This window comes from Leuresthes tenuis, unplaced genomic scaffold (genome assembly GCF_036924035.1).
Source record: "Leuresthes tenuis unplaced genomic scaffold, fLeuTen1.0.hap1 SCAF_14, whole genome shotgun sequence".
NCBI classification, from domain to species: Eukaryota; Metazoa; Chordata; class Actinopteri; order Atheriniformes; family Atherinopsidae; genus Leuresthes; species Leuresthes tenuis.
In genome coordinates this window covers 6,847,776-6,869,376 of record NW_027325368.1, presented here as the reverse complement: position 1 = coordinate 6,869,376, position 21,601 = coordinate 6,847,776, and the positions used below count along the sequence as shown (strand labels likewise).

At 41.1% G+C, this 21,601-nt stretch overlaps 3 protein-coding genes across 4 annotated transcripts in view; 1 reads left to right on the top strand and 2 right to left on the bottom strand.

The window, feature by feature from the left end:
• LOC140268724 (SLAM family member 5-like) overlaps window positions 1-21,601 on the bottom strand; it is a 101,870-nt gene that overhangs the window by 2,133 nt on the left and 78,136 nt on the right. The gene's annotated exons all lie outside the window — the stretch shown is intronic.
• On the bottom strand, window positions 457-4,081 carry LOC140268666 (uncharacterized). Its single transcript, XM_072363610.1, has 4 exons — window positions 3,523-4,081; window positions 2,459-2,577; window positions 2,177-2,276; window positions 457-1,576 (listed from the first exon to the last, which is right to left on the bottom strand). Exons 1-4 carry the CDS (start codon window positions 3,734-3,736, stop codon window positions 654-656), a joined length of 1,356 nt encoding a protein of 451 aa, XP_072219711.1. The 5' UTR covers window positions 3,737-4,081; the 3' UTR covers window positions 457-653.
• Window positions 6,244-21,478, top strand: arhgap30 (Rho GTPase activating protein 30). The gene is given in 15 exon segments (XM_072363683.1): window positions 6,244-6,376; window positions 6,941-7,314; window positions 9,959-10,061; window positions 10,156-10,300; window positions 10,514-10,596; window positions 12,229-12,336; window positions 12,874-12,992; window positions 13,081-13,243; window positions 13,470-13,567; window positions 14,821-14,892; window positions 15,284-16,057; window positions 16,786-16,997; window positions 17,147-17,739; window positions 19,364-20,728; window positions 20,730-21,478. Coding segments are annotated over 14 exon segments (3,999 nt in total). The 5' UTR covers window positions 6,244-6,376; window positions 6,941-7,226; the 3' UTR covers window positions 20,806-21,478.

The following is a 21,601-nucleotide window of genomic DNA, read 5'->3' as shown; positions in this document are numbered from 1 at the left end:
TAGAAAACTTTTCTTGTTACCAGTTAGCCTGACGGCATCAACCTGGTTATAAAAGTGGCTGTAAACACCAGAACTTTATCTGCGGCTTTATTCTGGAGGCTGCAACTTTTATAGCGATGCTCGATTATCCTCACCCAGTCGTACTAACTGTGAGTCATGTGGGTAAATATGAGGTCATGATTATGAGCAGCCTGTGACAACACTATATTTCACTTTCCTTTGTCAGTTATGAACTTTGATGATAAAGGAATATTCTAGATTATCTGTAATATGATATAAATGACTTTTTAATGTAAAAATGTGGTATTCCATGTGGTATTTTAAGGGAAAGCGGAGCAACAGAAAGCAGTCTCTGCAGAAAAAACGCAGATTTCTCCAGATTCTCTGAATCTTTCAGCAACACGAGCAAAGAAAAACCCAACAACATTTCTCTCCTTGTGCCTTTATCGGCGGGTTTTAGTGGCTTTCATCTAAAACAACTGCTTTGGAAGCCGTGTTGTAGTTTGAAAACACGCTTTTATGGCCGTTAGTTTAATTGTGGTATTACAGTTCCATACTAATTACACTTTGCATCACATTATAATACAACAGGCCTACAACAATCAAATAAATAAAAGTATTTCCCAAAAGTAGCTCCAGTTTCTGAGAGTAACTCAGTGCACTGTTTTCTGGTGGGACTTGAGGCTGGAGCGCTGGGTGAAGCACTTGCCGCACTGCGAGCACTCGTAGGGCTTCTCGCCGCTGTGGACCACCGCGTGTCTGATGAGGTTGCACTGCTTGGTGAAGCTGCGGCCGCACTGCAGGCAGCTGAACGGCTTCTCGCCCGTGTGGCTCCTCAGGTGCTCTTTGAGCTGACTGAACCTCGTGAAGCTTTTGTCGCAGTATGTGCAGCTGAACCTCTTCTCGCCGAGGCCGGACCTCCAGGGCGTCCTCATCCTCCTCGCCAGGACAAAGCTGCTGCTGCCCCCGTCCGGGTTCCTCACATGAGGAGCGCCGGCTCCGTACTGATGTCCTGATTGTTGAGGAACTGAGATTGAGCCCATAGGACCAATCTGGGAAAAAGCGTTGTGCCCTTCCTCCGGCTGCAGCCTCTTACATGCAAATGTTCTGGCTCGTTTTTTCACTCTTGCTGCGCTCAGCAGCACAGAGTGAGATTTCCCCACTGAGTGAGTTCTGGGCACCATATCCTCCAAATGGAAGCTGGTCTGAGAAGCAAACTCACTTGGAATCTGCTCAGTTTGTCGCCCGGCATAAGAAACGCTTGGATCCCCGGCGTCTCTGCACAGACTGGTCGACCACAGCTCTGCCTCAGCTTCCTCCGTCACCAATGTGTGGACTGAACCGGGAGGGGCTGCTCTCGTGTCAGACTCTTCCTCCATCTCGTGCTTCACCCTGAGCTCTGGCTCATTTTGGATTCTGCTAAGCTGCTGCTCTGGGAAAGTGTTGTAGCGGTCTGCTGGGGTAACCAGAGGTTCAGGGATGACTGGGTTTTCATCTGAGCTGAGACGTTCCAGAAAGCTGTCAGTCGGGGCAGGTTGTGAAGCAGCGAAATATGGCAGCTGCTCAGCTCCAGAGACTGAAGAAAGAACAACTTCTTACCATTTTAAAATCAAGAGTTACTCAACAAATGTTGAGTTACCAAACAGCAACATATAAAGCTGTCATTTAAACAGACAAAACATATTTGTTTTACTTCTTCCAACATCATTTGACTGTAGTACAGTTTTAAAATATTAGCTGAAACTACTGAAAAATGTATGTGCTTGTTAATGAATGACAGAGGATTCACAGTCTGTGAGCAGGTTAAATACTGCGTTTAATTAAAAAGCATGCTGTCAAACTGCAACCACAGGGGCCTACAGGTTCCACCAGAAAGGTGGCATCAAAAGGACCTTAAGATGTCCACACAGACCTGAAACTGGAGCTGAATCTAAACCGACCCTCAGGAGGCAGAAAACAATATCAACACAAACACAGAATCACTGAATTTCATTCACAAAGCACCTCGAACCTCTGGTGAGTTGTGCAAAGGATGGATACAATAAACAGAGCAGGAAGCTTTTCTTGGGCTTAACGTGGCTCTTTCTTTAAACCGAGTGGGAATACAATAAAAAATCTGGATAATCTCAGACCAAATGGAGTAAACTGAGTTTGAAGAGAGTGTGTTTCCACTCACTCTGTTTGTCCTTCGAGCCGTTCCTCCACATCTCCTCCTCTTCCATCTCCTCTTTGATCTGTATGAGTTCAGCTTCATTAGCAGGCTCCATGTCTGCAGACTGCAACAACACACACACACACACACACACTGTAGAGTCAAATAAATACACCAACACTCAAATATCAGTTGTATGTTGGGGGTGCACACAGTATCTGCGTAAAGAAAGGTTGAAAGTAGGAGCTGTTTGGTACAAAAGGCAGATTAAGCGTCAATCAAAGTCACATTCGGTTGTAGTCACACCTTCGGAGTTTGATTTGAAGTCTCTGCTTCCATTTGTCTGTCCCAGTCTGTGCTCAGACTGTCGTTAAAAACTTCTTTGACTGAAGTAGAAAATGTCTCATCTGCAGGAGTGTAACACACTGAAAAAACAAGATCCCAAGATGTAAAATCAGCCACTTACAGATATCTAACAGATACAATTTACAGGCCTGTGCAAAAGGCTTGAGTCACCCTTCATCTCTTCATATTTTGCTTCCAAGGAGCCAGACTTTATTGCAGTCTTTTGAAAGTGGTTCAGAGTTCTCCAGACTTTCTGAAGGCCTTTTTATTTGGAAATTGACTGCGTTTACTTAGTTTTTTTAACGCATCATCAGGGCAGTCCTTGTATCAGACCATCTTGCACATCTAAGGCTGGCGTGTCCTCAAACAACTTGAGGAAATTGCACAAATGGAGGACAAAAGAAGAAGTGTCAGGCCTAAAAAAAACTATATACAGTATCTGAAAGGGATGTCCTTAAGAAAGAGGAAAGAAATGAGCTGACACAGGACCTGAGAGATGCATCTCACACCTTTCTATGATCCATTTTCAGTACAGTATTATACAGTAAGTTCTGAACTATCGGCACTTTTTGTTGGTGCATAAATATTATCTGTTTGTCAGAGGGTGTGATCTTCAGCATTTTTCATAAATACAACGAAAGAAATGGGAACCAATTTAAAATGTGGTATTTGCTAAGTTGTCTGTCATGTGGAGACACATCACTGGTTCGTCCCTTTATTTAGATTTTCTTTTTTACGCTTGAATCATTCATAGGTTAGGTTTAAGTGGCTTAGCATCCAAAATACACCTTCTACTGAGAATGGCCAGGTTCAAGGACTGGACTAAAAATGCGATAAAAGAAAAAACAGCCAATGTCCAAGGGAAAACTTTGAAAGACCTTCAGAAAGCCTCGAGAACTGTTGCTCAAAACCACTAAGAAATAAAGTCTGGCTGCTTGGAAGCAAAATGCAAAGAAGTGAGGGTTGGTTAAAGACTTTTCCAGTGAGCTGTATGAGCTTTCATGCAGGGTATGAAACTCTCCCACCTTTCCTCCGGGCTCTCATCCTGCTCCTCCTCAGCTCTGCCTCCAGCACCTCACACTTGCTCTTCAGCAGGTCGATGTCCCGCCGGCTCTGGCTCACCTCCAGCCGGAGCACCGCGCAGCTGTCTTCCACACGCCGGTTTATCTCCGCCACAGCAGCCTGGGCCAGGACCTCCATGACGGACAGCAGCTGGCTCTGGAAGCTGCAGCTCTCCATGATGCCCCTGGTTCCAGTACAGACAAATGTAACCAGCTGGATGGTTGTTTTCAGATTGCTGGTCTGAGTAACGTATTCATCACTACTGGGAAAGAGAGGGCGTGTGTAGTGATGACCATTTCCTCCGCAGATGGCAAATGACGATGGTCACTTGTTTTCTTTACGCTTACGCTTCGCACGGGCGGACTCTTTTCCTTTACATCTGCTTGCTTTGACCCCAAAAAATTATATTTTTAATAACATGTTAAATATAATTTTATCATTAAATGAATTCAAGTCTGAATATGTTTGTATATTGTTTCTATTAACGTTACCAAGCTTTATTTCCGCCATTAAATAAGGTCCAGGAACAAGAAACCAGGTTTCCGCCACAGGTGACGCTTAATCATTACCGTAAATATTAGTGTACGCGCGCATTTTGATCCAGTGGTAATCTACCCAAGCATTTTTTGAGTAACAAAATTTGCCATTCATAAGCAGTATATAAACACGTATCTAAAGATTTTAATCCACCTGAAAATTTTCATCAGCAAATGGAATTTTATTAAAATGGAAAAAAAACTCAAAAAAGATAAGGGAGAGTAAGAAGGTGAACAGAAAAAAAAGTTGAAAAGATGAGTGGTCAGGGATGAAATGATCACAGACTTTATGGTGAAAGATGATCAAATTGATGGAAGCCTGGACAGCCAGTGAGCTGAACCTGTATTTCAATAGATTCAGGTCAAATCAACACAACGCATGCTCCTGCCCTGCCTCCAGCAGGAAAGACCTCACACTCTCTCTGAACCCACATTTTCCCTGTGACACCTCCATAAAGTCACCCTCCATCTCAGTCATGGATATTAACACAGTCCCACCAACATCTCCCCCCACACCTGCACCTGGACATAAGGAGACCTCCTCTGCATGCCCCTCCATCCATTATGTCTCCAGCAGTCAGGTGAAGATGATTTGCATGATATGTTAACATTCACTGCAGATGGCAGTGTTTGAGGAGTGTCTCTGCACCTGAGTCTCCTCTCAGTGGGGCATGACCAGAATGCCTCACCTGAAAGGCCTTAGGGAGGTACCAGGGAGGTGTTATCCATAACAAAACATCTGCTTTACCGACTATTGTATCAGCAATCTTATGCTCTCAGTCACCACTTACATCTTCTTGCCCTAGGTGAGGGTAAGAAAGTTGAAATTTCCCAGAAATTCTGCTAAAGGGTAATCAATAGAAACAGTGACAAAGGTTATCCCTGGTGGAAGGCATTAGGGGGCGACTCTGACTGATTGACTCTGTGGCCCACAGCAGCTGGCCCTGTGCCTTATACCTCCGAAGCACATGTCACAAGACACATTTTCAATTGGGATTATATGCGTTTACAAAGTCCACAAAGTACAGTTAAACTGGCTGGGAAAACTCCAAAAGAACCTTCAGAATCCCTGAGAAGAGTTGGTCTTCCACAACCAGGAGGAAACTGCATTGTTTCTAACCAGTCCAAGGTTTGACTCTCATTTCCACTTCAGAGCAGTGTTTACTTAATTTGTGGCCAAATAAACTTTACTGAGGCGTGGACGTTGGACGTTAAGATTTAGGAGAAGTTATACACTGATGTGCTGACAAATTGAATTTTAAGCAGCTTCTGTGTAGGGAAAAAAAGCACAGAAAATCATGATGATTGTTCAATTTTTAGCCTTTAAATGCAGTGTTCTGCACTGTGGACCAGTGTAGTTATTTCCATCATGAGTACAGAGGCTATTTTTCCAAAATCCAGTGTTGTGAAGGCATGCCAACTAGGATGGCCCAAAAACATCCAGAGTCTCAATTATAACATAACTGTAGACAATATTATATTGTACACTTTTGACACATATTGAATTCCTATTAAATGTTGCAAAATTATACTTCAAAGTATGTCTAGTTGTATCACTTAATTGTTGGTAGTTGATATACGTCATTCTCTGTGGTTATTTTAGCTTTTGTGACATCTTGGGACACCTTGTGATGCTCTCATCTTCTCTGTGATTCAGTGTTATGTTGTTGAACTCTTTCTGGAACCTGTGCTACCTTTTCCAGTGATTGTGATACAGCAACGTATGAGACTGTTTCATGAAATGTGATTATTTATGTGAATTACTGTTTACTTTCTGTTCTGGGATTGTTTCTGCCGTTTATGGATCCTTTAGATACTTTTTGGCTGGTTTTGTGTCAACATACTGGGGCGTTGAAGCTGTGTTTTTTTGGAAACTGTGTGGTTATTTTTTAGGACATACTGCTGCTCTGTAATTTGTAACTACAGATATTGATACAGTATTTCATATAGTAAAGCTGAAGCAGATTAAGTAAAAAGGGTCATATTTGCTCCCATTTGTCTTAAAGTCTTCTACATGTCGACTTCCTCCTATTGGGGTTTGTAAATCACATGGAACTTGGATTACAAAGAGACAAACACAGCTTTAAAGGGAAATAGATGCACTGTATAGATACAATGAACTGATTTCCCTACTCAGTCAGTAGAGGCGGAGAAACTGTGGGCCACATACATAGAGAAAGCACAAGAGAAGGAGAGACACTCAGGAAGTTAACAGGGGAAGTTTAGTGGTTTTTTGCGTCATCATTTTATGCTGCTACTTGTGTGCCGATGCAGAGTGAAGGTAGGAACATTGGCATTCGCTTTTTAACTTGTTTATTTCCTCACATTTCTATGCTTAAACTCTTGAATAACGGTGGACAGATAGGAAAGGATGGGTCATTAAAGCGAGAGGGGTGACAGGTGTCAGGAAGATGGAGAAGGTGGCAGTTAGACTTTGAATGTCTGCCTGAGTTTGCGTGTTCTAGCTCGACTTCCGCTGCAGTGAGAACAGGGCTGCAATGGCCCTGACATGCGGGCAGGGAGGACCAACCAGACCTGTAATGAACACAGCCGTCAAGCAGGAGGAGAGATTGAGGTTTCAGTGGGTCCACCAGCTCAGAGACTCAATGTAGAATGACTGGACTGATCATTCAGAGGCTTATTTCACTGAACAGGAGAAGTACAGAGGCAAGGGTGTGGCCTTTCATTCGAAAATAATTCGAGTGCATCAGGGGGAAGTGCAGAGACACATATGCAAGCTAAGGATTCAGTGAAGTTCGTTTCCTCTTGGTGGTGGGGGGATTGTTGTCTGCAATGTGAAGCTGCTGTTTGCACAAAGACACCTTTGCTGTTTTTGCTTTTGTAGGGAGGAAGCTCAACCAAAATATGTCCTAAGACTCCAGTGTAACAATCCAACAAGCTCACAGAGGAAACAACCTGTGCTCAACAACATGCACTGAGGCAAAGGAAACAAAAGCAGCAGCAACAGCAACAGCAGCACGGTCAAATCTCTGAAATGTGCAGCACGTCCTCCAAGTTACTGGCACATTAAACAAGTTGGTGAACACGTCTGGTTCAGACAGTCAGTGAGCCCGAGGGTCACAAACAAGCAGAGCAGCACAGGTCTGAATGTGAGGAGCAAACAAGAAAAGATGCGGCGAGTTCGAAAAAAAGGGAGCAACAAAGAGAAGGTGTTTGGATGTGATCTGTTGGAGTATCTGACCGCCTCCTCTCAGGAGAGTAAGTGAAAGACCCTCATTTTGTAAAATGTCTTTCTCCTATTGTATTGCACTCTATTTTTCTATATACATGTTATGGATTTATTCACTTCAGACAAAACACCTTAAACACAATCCTGCACAGACTCATTTTCCGCAGACATTTACAAAAATGCTCACTGTAAATAAAACTAAAGCTATGGATCCCTCTTATAGAAGCGTCATGGGATGTGTATTAGTGAACATGTTTAAAACATAAAAAACATCCTCTGATAATCACCTCAGAAGTCCTTCGGCTGAAAGGATTTAACCATAATTTAGTCAGATTGTGGTTAATGTCTTTAATCTGTTTGGTAAGAAGTGATGCCTTTTCTCCAAATATGAAACTAAGAAAAGTCTTGCCTGTGCTTTTTTTCCAAAGTGCATTTTCAGTTATTTCACTGCTAACACTCAGACAACATGATTTTAACCACATCAGGTCTACTCATATGTTTAACTGAGTAGTCAGTTTACATTTTAGCCCTAATAAGTATAGTCCATTTAATTCCTCTCAGGAGTGATATTTGTTTTGCCACTTAAGGGAATTAGCTTGACTGTTTTAGATGAAAGAAAATATGTCTATAAACCTACAGCCATGCTAGCACGGGTGTATGGCTGCCTGCCTGGTGACACATAGCAAAGATGCTGAAATAGAGCACGTTTTGAGCTGTCATTTGCCTTTGAAATGGAAACTCTTTAGATTTTAAAGTTTTCACAGAGTGTCCCGGCCAAGATAGACAGCAGCTCAGAACAGCAGAAATAACACAAGAAAACACACAGACTGTACAGAGTAATTAGCCATAACATATATATATTTTTAAAAAGAAATTAAAAACCTCTGAATATTTAATCACCACAGCTGTTGCTAACCAATGGCAGAATAGTGAAATTTGCAACCAGACACATTTTCCTCCTGTATGTTGAAAATGTGTATGTATTATTTTAGTGAAATCGGCTTCTTAAGATTCAGGTGATTTTGCACCTGAATCTTAAGCAGAGCGAGCACCATATGTGAATGCTGCTTTTGCCCAATTCGGTCACACATTTGGGATAGATAAAGGGAATAATTTTTTGACACAAAGACAATAACTTCTGGTTCTTTTTTAAATGTTGTGGGTCTGCGGATAAATTATGAGCAGACAGAAAATAGATGGTGTTAATTGTTGGTGGTGTTTAAGTCAACAGGAGACCCGAGCATACAAGATGCAGTAGTGTGTGAGGGTTTTAAGGTTTGCACTGAACCTCAGTGCTCCATTGTGGCCTGCATCCAATGCATGGAAGGACTGCAAAGATACATTCATATAAAAAACACTGCCATAACCCAGCAAAGACATGAAAGTGATAGCAACAAATCCCACATGAAAAAGTCAAAGTTTTAGCCTCACAAGAAAACGAAGACTTGATTTGACATATAAATAATGATTAAAAAACTGCCTTTTAATTTCGGTTTTTCTCCCACAATTGCGACACGTGAATATTAAGGGATATAAGTCATAATGCAGGTAAAACGTTTGCTATGTTCATAGTCATAATCTGACATGTTAGCCTGCTAACTTTGCTAAAAGTTGTTAGCATGAACTACAGCTGAGGCTGATGGGAACACCTTTATATTCAAGATTTGTCCTGATCTCTGATGCTATATGAAAATTGCTGAATTTATTTCCATTTTTCATGACCATGATGTAAATATCAGTAGCCTACAACTGATGGGACATTTCACTGATTTCATCAAACTGGAACTCAAAGGTGGAAAATGTGGGAGTAGGTCTAATTTGAAGCTTTGGAAACACATTAGGTTGGGGCTCTGGGAGTAATCCCCCAGAAAACACTTAAGTTTCTGCATTTTGGTGGTTTCTTTATGCCCAGATATGAGTATATTCTCCACCAGTTTGTGTTGTAACAGTGCAAAGTTATGTAAAGAAAACCCAACACTCATGCACCAGGTGAGACTTCAAAATGTGACACAAATGTGGCATTCAGCTCTGCCTTTGAATATGTATTCTTCAGTAGATCAGCTCCTTTAATGCTGCACCTACTAAAGGAGTTCACACAAAAACAGACATCATTCACTATTCTGTACAACCCTTAAATTAACACGTGACATCTGTAAATGTCAGTGATAATTTTTATTTTCATTAGTTCTTGAACTCAAAATGGCACAACACAGCACTGACTTTAGTAGTGCATGTGTTTGACTAACAGCTCTGGTCATCTTCTGAAACATCAATTCAATATAAAAACTTTGCATAAAGGAATAATTATGTGGTTTTGAAAGATTTTGGCAAAAGATAGATGATCTTAAAAGTCAGAGAGATGATTTGTCTGTGGACAATGGGAGCAAATGTCAGTGTGATATTTCACATTTACACAAACTCAGATCCAGGAGAAACATTTCTCTAATTTGAAATGGTTCTTTATCATTGACGGTGCCTAAATAACAATCTTGTTGACAGTATATACATATATTACACATATATTATTTCCCTTGCTGTATATGTGACCGTGTGTTGAAACATGTGTCCAATATATTTAGCATTTGACATATTTGGCCATTGTTCCATCATAAAGCCCAACTTTATGATGGAAAAGTTATTTTTCGGGTTATTAAGTTGAGTAATTTCCCACAGTTCCTCTGGTGTTGCGCTGCTGCAGTGAGTTTGTTGAGCAAAATGGAATCGTGGATGGCATCTACAGGTTGTCTGGAGTGTCGTCCAACATCCAGAAACTGAGGTAAGCGTGCGCGCAGTTTACGTGCTGCTCTCCCACAACATTATCGACTTATGTTGAAAGACTCTGAATCGGATCTGTGTTTGCATGAAACCAGGGGGGAGTTTGAGAGTGACGGGAGTCCAGATTTGAACAAAGAAGTGTATCTGCAGGACATCCACTGTGTCAGCTCTTTGTGCAAAGCTTATTTCAGAGAGCTGCCCAACCCACTGCTCACATACCAGCTGTATGACAAGTTTGCTGTGAGTATCTCAGACTAAAACACTTTGTGCTGCTCCCTCCACTTGCATAATCATCATAACAGGGGTATACAGTAAGAACTCTACAAGAAAGTAAATTCTAATAATTTCAGAACAGATCCCCCCCAGATCCTTGTGTTTAGAGCAGCTATGTTTGCGATAAATGGGGCTCTAATCATTAGAAAATTAACATTGATAAGACGTGTATCCCTGCAGGAGGCTGTGGCCATCCAGCTGGAAGAGGAGAGGCTGGTAAAGATCAAAGATGTGCTGAAAGAACTACCAGCACTGCATTACAGGTACAGTCCTCTGCTGCACACTGAGGTTCTCCTTAACTGAGCGGAAATGTCCTTTCTGATAATATGAACAGTACAGTATTTATGTTGCTGCAGTTTTACCACCCTGTGTTCACACCCGTGAGAAGAAAAGCCTCATTCACAGACTCTGGGCCCCCTTGTTTGGAGCCACGAGGTTGGCTAATAAGGAGACTGCTTGGCTGTTAAATTTCTAATCTTTATTCAAATTACACATCAAGATCAGAGGTTTAAAAAAGCCACTTTTGAACTGCATGGGCTTTAGTGGTAATGTTCCGACCAGGTAAAAAAATCACTTTTTTTTTAGACATCAAAAAGTGCTAAAACATATCCAGCTATAGTTCATCCTCTAACTAACAGTGTGGGAACAGTTTATGTGCAGTTATTTCACATGTTTTTAATTGAAATTTGAAATTAAATGTCACACATGTAAAAGATTGCTACAAAATCCACGTTAATTCCAATAAAAAGCACAATATGATGAATGAATAATGTAAAAAGAATCAAATAAAAGCACAAATTTAATGGTTTGGTTTAGATTTTACAGAACTAATAAATATAACTTCAAAGAAAATGTCATTTTTGTGACCAAATGATCAGCTGGGATTCCATATAAATACATTCCAGTTGGCAAATTTTACATTCAAATGAATCTTTCACATGAAAAAGGAAAAATGTTTAATTACTCAATAGACTCTACAGGTGAATTTGCTTTAAAACTTTAGGTTATATATCTGTCAGCATGGAATTCTCCCCAGTTGATTAAAATAAATTTTGATTATTGGAAAGTATTATTGTTTATAATAAATCCGAGATCAAGACAAATCTTGAATATGCAGATTTTCCCTTCAGCCTCAGCTGTAGTTCATGCTCACGACTTTTAGAAAAGTTAGCAGGCTAACATACCAAACTATGACTATGAACATGGCAATAATTATTATAATTTCACTTGCACTCGCTTGTATAAAGTGCAAGAACAGAAACTGAACACAAAGTCAGGTTCAAAGTTCATGTTTATTTGGGTTAAATTCCAAGAAATTCCCTCTAATGAACACAATCAGGTGTATAAATAATGTCAAACCTTAAGAATTGATCATGTTTGATTATTCTACATAAAACATTTGTTGCATTATTTACCTTTAGAAGGTTGAAAGGTTGACTGAACCCACAAAGTACCGATCTGACATCTGTAGATGTGATTATAACTTAGTTCCCTCATGGTTCTGATACTAGTGGTTTCTTTACATTTGTTCAGCAGAGGCTGTTTTCCACAGTGAGGAACATATAGGGGAGATAATGTGGGATTCAGAATCTTGCACAAAGATACTTTGACATGTGAGAATGTGTAAGTTTGGGACTGAACCAGCAACCTCCTGACTGAAGGACAACCAGTCTACCTCATGAGCTTTTCTGCCACATAGATCCATCAAAGATAAACAAAATGGAAGGGGAAAAAATGGGGATTCCAAAAACAAACAAACAAATAAATAAGCAAATAAAGCCATTAAAGTTGATATTTCCAGCAGGAGACCGACAACAACAGGTGTACAAGTTAGATAAGCAGCTGCTTGCTTACAAGTTGTTCATTCTAAAGCTAATGATGTGTGTGTGTTGCAGGACGCTGGAGTTTCTGATGCGTCACCTCGTCAAAATGGCCTCATATTCCACAGAGACGAACATGCATGCCAGGAACTTGGCCATCGTCTGGGCCCCCAACCTGCTCAGGTGTGCTAATATCAGGCTGAGTGTGTGTTGTATAGCTGCTGATGTCATCTGAGCAAAATGAGGAAGAGGCTGTTGGTTGATAGAATCAGCATCAAAATCCCTTTATGACTGATTATCACCGTACCGTTACTTTGTCTTCATACAGCTGCCTCAGACATGGTTCCCCTCATGTTATGTAAGCACCTACTCTGAAGATAATGATAATAAGAAAAACAGAAATGCAATTCTGTAAACTTTTTAGGAACTATGAAAAATACCTTTAGCATTAGTTCCTGTTTACATAGTTTGTGTAACTCAATCATAATTAAGCTCAAAATTGTAAATTCCCAATTAATGGAGCTAATTTTGACTGATAGAAGATCATCATTGCACCCTGATTCATTCTTTTCTTAATTTCCTGGTCTCATCCTTGCTTCCTCTCCCACTGTCAATCTCATCTAGTCATCATTCTTGACCATTTTTAAGTCTTCTCCTTTAATGAAAGTTCATATTCCATCCAACAATTGATCAATAAACCAATCTAATCCGCATATTAAGGTCGAAGGATATTGAGGCGTCTGGATTCAACGGTACAGCAGCCTTCATGGAGGTCAGGGTCCAGTCCATCGTGGTGGAGTTCATCCTCACACACGTCCCTCAGCTGTTTCCTCAGGAAGGTCAGGACACACACACACACACATGCACACATGTACACTGACTTACACACACTTACCTCTGCCTTATCGCTTTCCTGTGCCTGTTCAGGTGTATCAAGTGAGAGAAGGAAGTCCCTCCCCTCCCCGTCAGCGATGCCCAATCAGGATGAAGGGTTTTTCAGATCCGCTCAGCCTAACTTTGGGAACATCAGCCCAGGAGACGGTCCTCTGGCCATAAGACCTTACCACGCTATCATTGAAGGCACAGACAAGTGAGTCAACCAGTCATTTGTCCAGACTAACACTATCATATCTTACACTATTACAACACTATGCAAACATTATTATTTATGGTCAAACATGTCGGGTAAAATACAAGCGTGATTGTGTCATGCATGTTTAAAAATACAGTGTAGTTTTTTATGATGTGTGCATAATTCATGACACAATACCTCCGTCTTAGAAATTTTTCATATAAGCTTGTGTGCCTCACCTCAGGAGGAAAGGATCCCTCAAAGGCAAGAAGTGGATGTCCATTTTCAATATCGGAGTACGAATTCAAGACCAACGGCGGAGGCACAAACACTCCACCAAAGGTAAGAAACCCTCACACAAGTGTCAACTGTTTTAGGTAGCAACTCGTTTAATTAAAGAGGATGATGTTTTTCAGATGGAAGCTTAAGAAATATAATATAGAAGGTTTAAGAGATCATAAACTGAGGATTCTGAAATCTACAGGTTGTAATCAAAATGAATGTTTGGAATGACTGACTGGGAAGGTTTAAAGCCTCCATGCGATCAATTATCAATTATAAGCATCCTTCTTTTCTCCTGATCATATATCTCAATGTTTGAGTGATGCAGAGATGAATCTGTGTTCATCACAAAAATGTCTTTAAACATTCTCCAAATGATTAAAATTAGGTCGTCTCTGTTTTGAGGTGTCAGGCCTGCTGAAGATGCTGCTGAGTTAGAGATCTCAGATCAGCTTGAGTTAACCAAAGTGTAGGGCAAACAGAGTGAAGTTTGTTTTCTCTGCAGATATTCAGTATTTCGGTCAACTTCCAGCTATGGAGGAAATTACCAACGTTGTTAAATTGTGCAGTTTACATCCACAAGGTGGGCATGACTCAATGTGATTGGCAGAGGGAGAGACTCAATCTGGCGATTGCAGCTGAGCGTTGTCTTAACCGTTAAAAGATCATAAAGTTGGGCTTTATGAGTGAACTGCCAGTTGAAAAACAAGGCATGTGTTGGTGGTGATCCCCAATTCTCTATCACTGCGATTCTGCAGAAAATCGATCAACTGAACAACCACAAACTATATCACTAACTTTGTCTCTTCACAAAAGTAAAGGACGGTGAGTAACTCTAACGCGTCCACATACAGACGATTACAAAAATGTTTACTTGATCCTTCTTCCCTCAGAGCATAAATATGGTTCTCAGAGCTGCTGTGCTGTGCAAATTTTCCAATTTTAGCTGACCAAGTTCTGCAACTTGGGACATTTCTATGATAAAGCTTGCGAGTTATCAGACACACAGATAGATGTTGCGGTTGGCTCGTCCATTGGTGTGTCATTGTAGAAGGTCTATTGATAAAAATGGTAGAGGCAGCTTCTGCTTGACTTAAAAACTCATTTTATTGCTCCAGGGTGCCCTGAGGCAGTTAGAACAGTCCCAAAAAATCCTGAACAGAGAAAAATCTACAAAAAACTATTGTCTGTCTTCAGCATAGTTCTCAGTATGTTGACATGTTTTTTTTTAAATCACTGCATTTGTTCCATGCAAACCTTTAAATCAGCTTTATCTGGACTTTAAAATGTTTGATTTTTTTGTGTAATTTCAGAGAAAGAGGGGCCGGCTTTGAGACCTGCAAGAAGCATGGACTCGCTGAGCAGCCCGCCCTATCCAAATGAAGGTGCCAACTGCCTGAACATTTTCACAACTAATATTTCTTTCTTTTCTGTTAACACGTGTAAATGTCTTCCGGGTTAAATGCAACTTGTTAGTGCTGCTTAAAGCACTGAAAAAGCAATACATAAAAAACTGAAATGGAAACTCTTTTGGAAATGTTACCATTAAGTTGTACGATTTGCAGAACCGCTTCACTCAGTTTCTACTGGGTAGAAAGTTAAGTTTAATAAAAACCTCTTTAGCGAAACATGTGGATAATCTCAAGGAACTAGCTGACTGAGCAACACGAGCAACACAGCAAAGAGTTTTGTTTGCTCCACAAGCAAAAGTTTCAGAGAGCAACTAAACAATATCCGGCTGTTTTGTAACCGGTTTGATTTTCTTCTTATTTTCAGGTAGCAGACGGTCTGCCCAGCGTCCTCCATCCACCCATATGTCTCCCCTCGTCACCTCCTCTAACCAGCCCAGCTCAGATGCCCCAGTTTCTACTGGTGGAATAGGTGGCAGTGAATATGCGGTGACCTACCGCAGGGGGACAGGTTTAGTAAGTGGGAGTACGGGGATCCAGGGTACATACACAGCTCTTAATCCAGAGGGTTTAGGGATGGCAGGCAATGAGAGCGTCCAGTCCAGATCCCCAGGGGTCTCCAGTAAAGCTGGTAAAAGAGCAGCCATGCACATCACAGGCCCCACTTTGGTTACTGTACCGCTACATATCACCTCTAACCTGGCATTAGGGATGATGCAAGGGGGTGGGAGTGACAGGGTCGTCCACCGTGGAAGAGATAAGGATGAAGGGGACAAGGTGGAAGGTAAGGAGGGAGGAGAGAGGACGGACAGGAAGGAACGTAGAGGAATGGAATGGAAGGTGGAGGAGAGCAGAAAGGTTGAGGAGGAGGAGGTAAGTCACAAGGAAAAAGAAGTTCCAGACATAGAAGGGAATAAAGCAGAAGCAGGTAGTGATGGTGGGGAAAAGGCAGAAGAAGCAGAGGAGGAGGAAGACAAGGAAGCGAAAAGAGATCTTAGGCAAAAACTGGAGCCGGTGATGGAAGACAAAAATGTGTCTGGGGAGCAACGAACCAAAAGCCTCAACTCCAACACAGAGGAAGATAAGGATGAAGCTGCTGCAGATCATCACCAATATGTTGACGATAACAGTGAATACATGGGTAATTCAATCTCTTTCACAACCATGATCACCTGTTGTTATCATTTCTATGAGCATTTGAAGCAGCCGGTTGGTCAGCCCACCTCTTTACTTTGCTCCAGACTGAAACATCTGAGCAGCAGCTAGTTTGATTTCCTTTAAATGTGTTATGATTTAAGCAGCTTGACAGTTCTGGGTTTTAATAAAGTAAATATGCCCTGAATGGCTTCAATTAGATTTATTGCATAATTATGTGGTGCAAATAGTTTGAATCTATTTCATCTAAATAGCTTTTGTGTAATTAAGGTCAAATCCTAATTCTTCCACTGCACAAACACTCATGGACCAATAGGATGAGATGTAAAAACTCTTCTCAGTTTTTCCTCTGCTGCTACCTGCAGATCCAACTGTATCATGTTTAGCTTGCAGACAAGCAGTATTCACATCAGACTTACATGTCTGACATAGTTCATGCAAATTACTAGCAATTAGGAGAAGTAATGTGTGAAATGTTCTTTTAAATTGCACATTTTATTCTTCTCTCTATTTCACAAAAGTTCTGCAGCCAAAAGTTAGCGGATGGTGCCAATAACTGCCTCTTGGTTACATTTTATTTCTGTATTTTCTGTTTGGTAATTTGAAAGGCTTTTCTTTTTGCTGTCATTCAGTAACTTTATTATAAATGTTTTCTCCAAGTTAGTCAAAAATTTGATGTCAGTGGTTCTGAGCAGGGCTGTAAATCATTTACAGAAATGAAAGGTGGGATGAAGGCTAATGATCAATCAGCAGCAGAGACTCAGCATGGAAAAGATGGTGTGTTTGATGCCTCTGACATCCTCAACTCAACTGAGGTGGCGGGGGATGACCAGGAGATGTCCGGCTACGTTCAAGATAACTTTGACTTCCTGGACCAAATGGACTGCAGTGTCCTGGATCACATGGACTGCAGCATCCCCTGTCAGGTGCGGGATTTGTCTGTTGAGATGAACCAATATAACTTAATTACTGTGTACATCCTCAGAAAGTTCAGCGTATGCAGGATTGTAAAAAGACGGTGAATACTTTTTGAAAGTTGTAGAAAGCTCACTTCCCCTCTCTTTTCATTTTTAAGGTGAACGAGTTCTCAGTCGAGCCTCCTGGTCACTCTGATGATGAATATGAAATCATGGAGCAAGCTCAGGCTTCAGGGCCACAGATATGCCCTCAGCCAAGCCTTGACACACAAAAACAGAGTCAGACAGAGTTGAAACCACACAGGCCGCTCAGCATCGACCTGCACAATCGACACACTAAATCCCTCAGCCTGCCTTATATGACCTCACCCGTCCACGGACCGGAGGAGTCTTGCTCTGAGGAGGAGGTTTTGAGGGACGACAGTGATGATAGTCTTTATGATAGTGAGGATGATGAAAGCATGTTTGTCCAAAGCCTTCCACCGGATTTCTTTCTAAATAATTTGTCTGGGCTTGAACTAGGCACCCAACTCCCCTCCAATCCTGACAGAGGTCTTACAGAGTTACAGAACTGCCCGTCACTGAAACTTGAACTTTCTGCTTGGAAAGAAACAACAACTGGAGATGAGGAGCAGGTAGAAGTGGAGGGTGGAACAGATGAAGATGGACTGGACGAAAGTCAGATAACAAAAAAGAAAGTGGATGATCAAGTTCACCATGAAGGAGCCCAGCTGGAAAACGATATGGAAAGGTGAATACTGATTCCAATAATAATTTTCAATTCAAATTTAGTTCCTTACATTAAATCGCAGAGGTGTATTTTTTTCTTAGGCTTTACTGATGAGGTCCATATGGTGGAACTCCTCTTTGTGCTGCTATTGCATTATACTAACAGTGGGTCAGTAAGTGCATGTGATGATGAACGCACAGATAAAAAGCACCAGGTTCTGCAGTTAGTCTCAGTTAGTTTCACATTCTTTGGTTAATTGATTTGGTTTCACTACAGCTTTGTTGTTCAGCACATTACAGTCTTTACACGCAAAGCTAAGATTCCAGCTTGATCCTGACTGAATATCACTTAATCACTCTTGGAAGGTCTTCTGAATTATCACCACCTACTATTTCTTTTCTTGTTTCTTGTATCACATAAAAATATAGGCATCACTTTTCAAGATGCCAGCTGTCTACATGCCATCATTAATGTGACTCTTTAGACCACTGTTCCTTATGGTTTCTTGAATAAAGCTCCTGGGACTAATAGCTCTGATTATCTTAGATTATCTTGAATATATCAGAAGCTAATTTGTTATAGCAACTTTACTAACTAATATGTCAGTATGTTTGTGCTTTTTTAGTCCAGGTTTGAAGAACTAGATGTTTATATATCTTGTTACAAAAGATGTGTTCATTTAATAATTTAAATGCTCCACGCCTGGTTTTAACACTACTGAAGCTAATTTCTTGATAATATTAGCACATTAACTGATACCACAGTGTTGGTTTTCAGACGTAAGACTCCCTTCCTATTGTTTAACCATTAACAGCAGTCAAGGACGTCTCAGGCTTACTTGGTAGTGTTCAGAGAAGATAAAGAAGAAGTGTGTGGTTTCACAAGGTTTATTTTTAAAAAAGGTGGAGCCTCTGTGGAGAGGCATAGCTTAGCATGGTTGTAATGAAAAGAAAATGTGTAGAAATCACTAAACTGAAACAAAACCCCAAATAAGAAATAGCCTTAGGCATCTATGGAAACCTGGAAAAATTGGCTTTAGTTTTTTCAGTTGGACCCACTGCAATCAGGCTCATTATATAGAACTGTTTGTGGTTCTTCTCTGGATGCAGAAACAGCTAATCTTTCACGTAAATTAAATATTTGGTACATAAGAACTATTCAGAAAAGACTAATCCAAATGAGTGTCTGTACTTTAACTCTCTTTCAGAAAAGAAAACTTAAGGGACCCTTACTGATAAAATATTTCGAAGTTCACATAAAAACCTTGATATTAACACAGCTATATCAGTATTGTCTCGTTGTCACATTTGACCGCAGTGGTCATTGCTTGGTAATAGTGTATTTTCTTTCCGTAAAGTCCCTATTTTCATTTAAAAACTACAGACTTCGTGCCCTGTCATAGAAATTGCAAATGTCAACATGCCTTTCCCTCACTGATATTATTTCATTGAATCGTTGAAAAAGACTATTCTTAATAGTTTTATTGAATTCAACTCAAAGTAAACTAGTTAGAAAAATAAAAAAGGATGACTTGTTTATTTACCAAGGTGCATTCTGGTCTTTAAAAAAATCCCTTATTTGTATGTTTCATACCTACTTATACTGTATACTGTACATCTGAACTGCTTTTTATCTGTCATTGCAGCAGAGTAACAGATGAACACTTGAGCATTTTGAAAGATGCTCAAACTGGGACCTCAGATGCATCAACAACCTGCTGTATGGAGTTTCTGCCACCGAGCAACGAGGAGATTAATGAATCGACCCCTGTGATGGAAATCAAAAATGAGGATGGGAAGGAAATGGTTGAAATTCCTCCTGGAGATTCTCCACCTCAGGTAGCTTCTTGTGCCACACTGAGAGAAACTGCTGATGTTCAATTGGAGTCCAGTGACACTTCTGTAATGCCAGCACATCATCCTGAAGCCTGTGATAGCAGGGATGCAGCGGAGACAGAGGACACGTGTCAGCAGTCTGTTCTGTTAATGAAAGAATATAATGAAAACACGGGGGAGGAACTCGGGAAGGGAAGCGGTGAAAGAGCAGCAGGAAAAAATCCCGAAGGTAGCAAAGAGCGGCAAAGTTCAATCTGTACAAACAGCGACATCTGGAATCAGCTTGAGGATGTTGTGTGTGAAGTGATAGAGGATCAAGAAAGTGAGCAGCCTGAGATGGAGGCTGTTGCTGCACAGGCAGATGTAGTAAAAGACGGGGAGGAGGGTGAGCAGACAGCGGTAGCTTCAGGAGAGAAAATGGTGGAGGCTGATGGAGGTGAGACAAACAAGTCACAGGTCAGAGTAGAGGATGAAGAGGAATCAGTAAAAGGAACTTTAGGAAAACTCACAGATCCATTGATGCAGGAGGAGACTGAAGAAGATGAGACTGACTTACCAACAAGAAGTGATTTAGAAAAAGTAACTCAGAAGAAGCGTGCCTTCAATGAAGAAGCACAGCATCACAACAGAGGAGAATTGGTTTCAAAAGAAATAGAAAAAGAGAAGAATGACGAGCAGAGCACAGCAGGGCCAAGTGTAGATAAAAAGCAACCAGAGATTAAGTCTGACATAAAGGAACTGAAAGAAAGCAAAAAGTGCGAGAACAGCGACAGCAGCTTAGGAGGGGTTGGAAGAAAGCTGGTCGTCTCCAAGCAACCGAAAGTTTACCAAGTAAAAGCGGTGCCGGTCGTGCCTCCGAAGCCTCAGCACTGCAAAATCACCGCCCTGACCCTGCGTCAGCAGCAGCAGCAAAGAGAGAGAAGAGACGTCGACAGAGGGAGGGACAACACGCTGAGAGCTCCGACAGAGCAGGACAGAGTTTCTGCTGAAGAGCAGACAAGAGACGGAGACGGCGAGAGCGCTGACAGGAAGGAGAGGCTGACTTTGCTGAAAGACAAGGAGAGGAGGAGGGATGGGGCGGAGGGCGCAGCGAGGGACACGACCAGAAACAGTCCCCTCAGCATGTGCTTTGATGAGGCTGTTGCCATAGCAACCATGAGGCGAGAAAAAGAGCGCGTGCGAGAAGGAGAGGCAGATGCAGAGGGATTGGGAAAGTGAAGTCTGCCCAGTGTGTTGCTTTAAACTGATGTAGCTGTACAAACTGTGTCTGTACATGTAGTTTAAAAGGCTGTACTTTCTCATGCAGACCGAGACTTCATCAGCTGTCGCCCCTGTCTCACAAACAGCTGAAGGTGAGGTTTAGGTGGCTGTATATTATGGGCAAACCTGAATTACAGTCATGATAATGACAAAGTTTTTTTTTTTATAAAGCATTCTTCTTTTAAATCTTTTAGACACAGAACAAGAAGGGAAAACCAGGGGACTTGATAAGCCACCTGAGATTCCATGCGCGTCTAAAGTCAGGGATATTGCATTTTCGTGGTCAATATCTTAAATTTCAGCATGTCAGGATGCCTCAGAGGAGAGTTAATAAATCAACTGCTTCAATTAACGTGACTGATATCAAGTTAAATAAAAACATAAACTGAAAGCAAACACCGAGGTGGGATTAGAGGTGCGTCTACAACCTGACAAACCATACCGATAAATCCCAAGTTTTCTTCAGAAAAAAGTTTTAAATCATTTTTATGTCTTCCATATAAAACAAAACAAAACAGCCCACCCACTGAAAAGCCAATTTTCTATTGAAAGATCAATAGGTGAGCCTTAAATCAGACACCTCACACTCACTGTTTGCACAAGTTATCTGATTTTAAGTATTTTTAATTATACAAAGTGTATGTATATACAGTATATCTATACAGAAAAGGTTGACAAGGTTGTGACTTAAATAAACTGTATGATGAATGAACTTATGTCTTCAAAGTGATAATATTTTGCAAAATGTGAATAAAAATTCATTTTCAGGATAGTGCCTGTACTTTATT

Bases quoted from the DNA above. Each gene is read 5' to 3' on its own strand.
- LOC140268666 (XM_072363610.1), bottom strand. From the start codon at position 3,736: ATGGAGAGCTGCAGCTTCCAGAGCCAGCTGCTGTCCGTCATGGAGGTC. The intron at 2,578-3,522 runs GTGGGAGAGTTT...TTGTTTTTTCAG, and splicing joins GATGAGAGCCCGGAGGAAAG to TGTGTTACACTCCTGCAGAT. The intron at 1,577-2,176 runs GTGAGTGGAAAC...TTCTTTCTTCAG, and splicing joins CGGCTCGAAGGACAAACAGA to TCTCTGGAGCTGAGCAGCTG.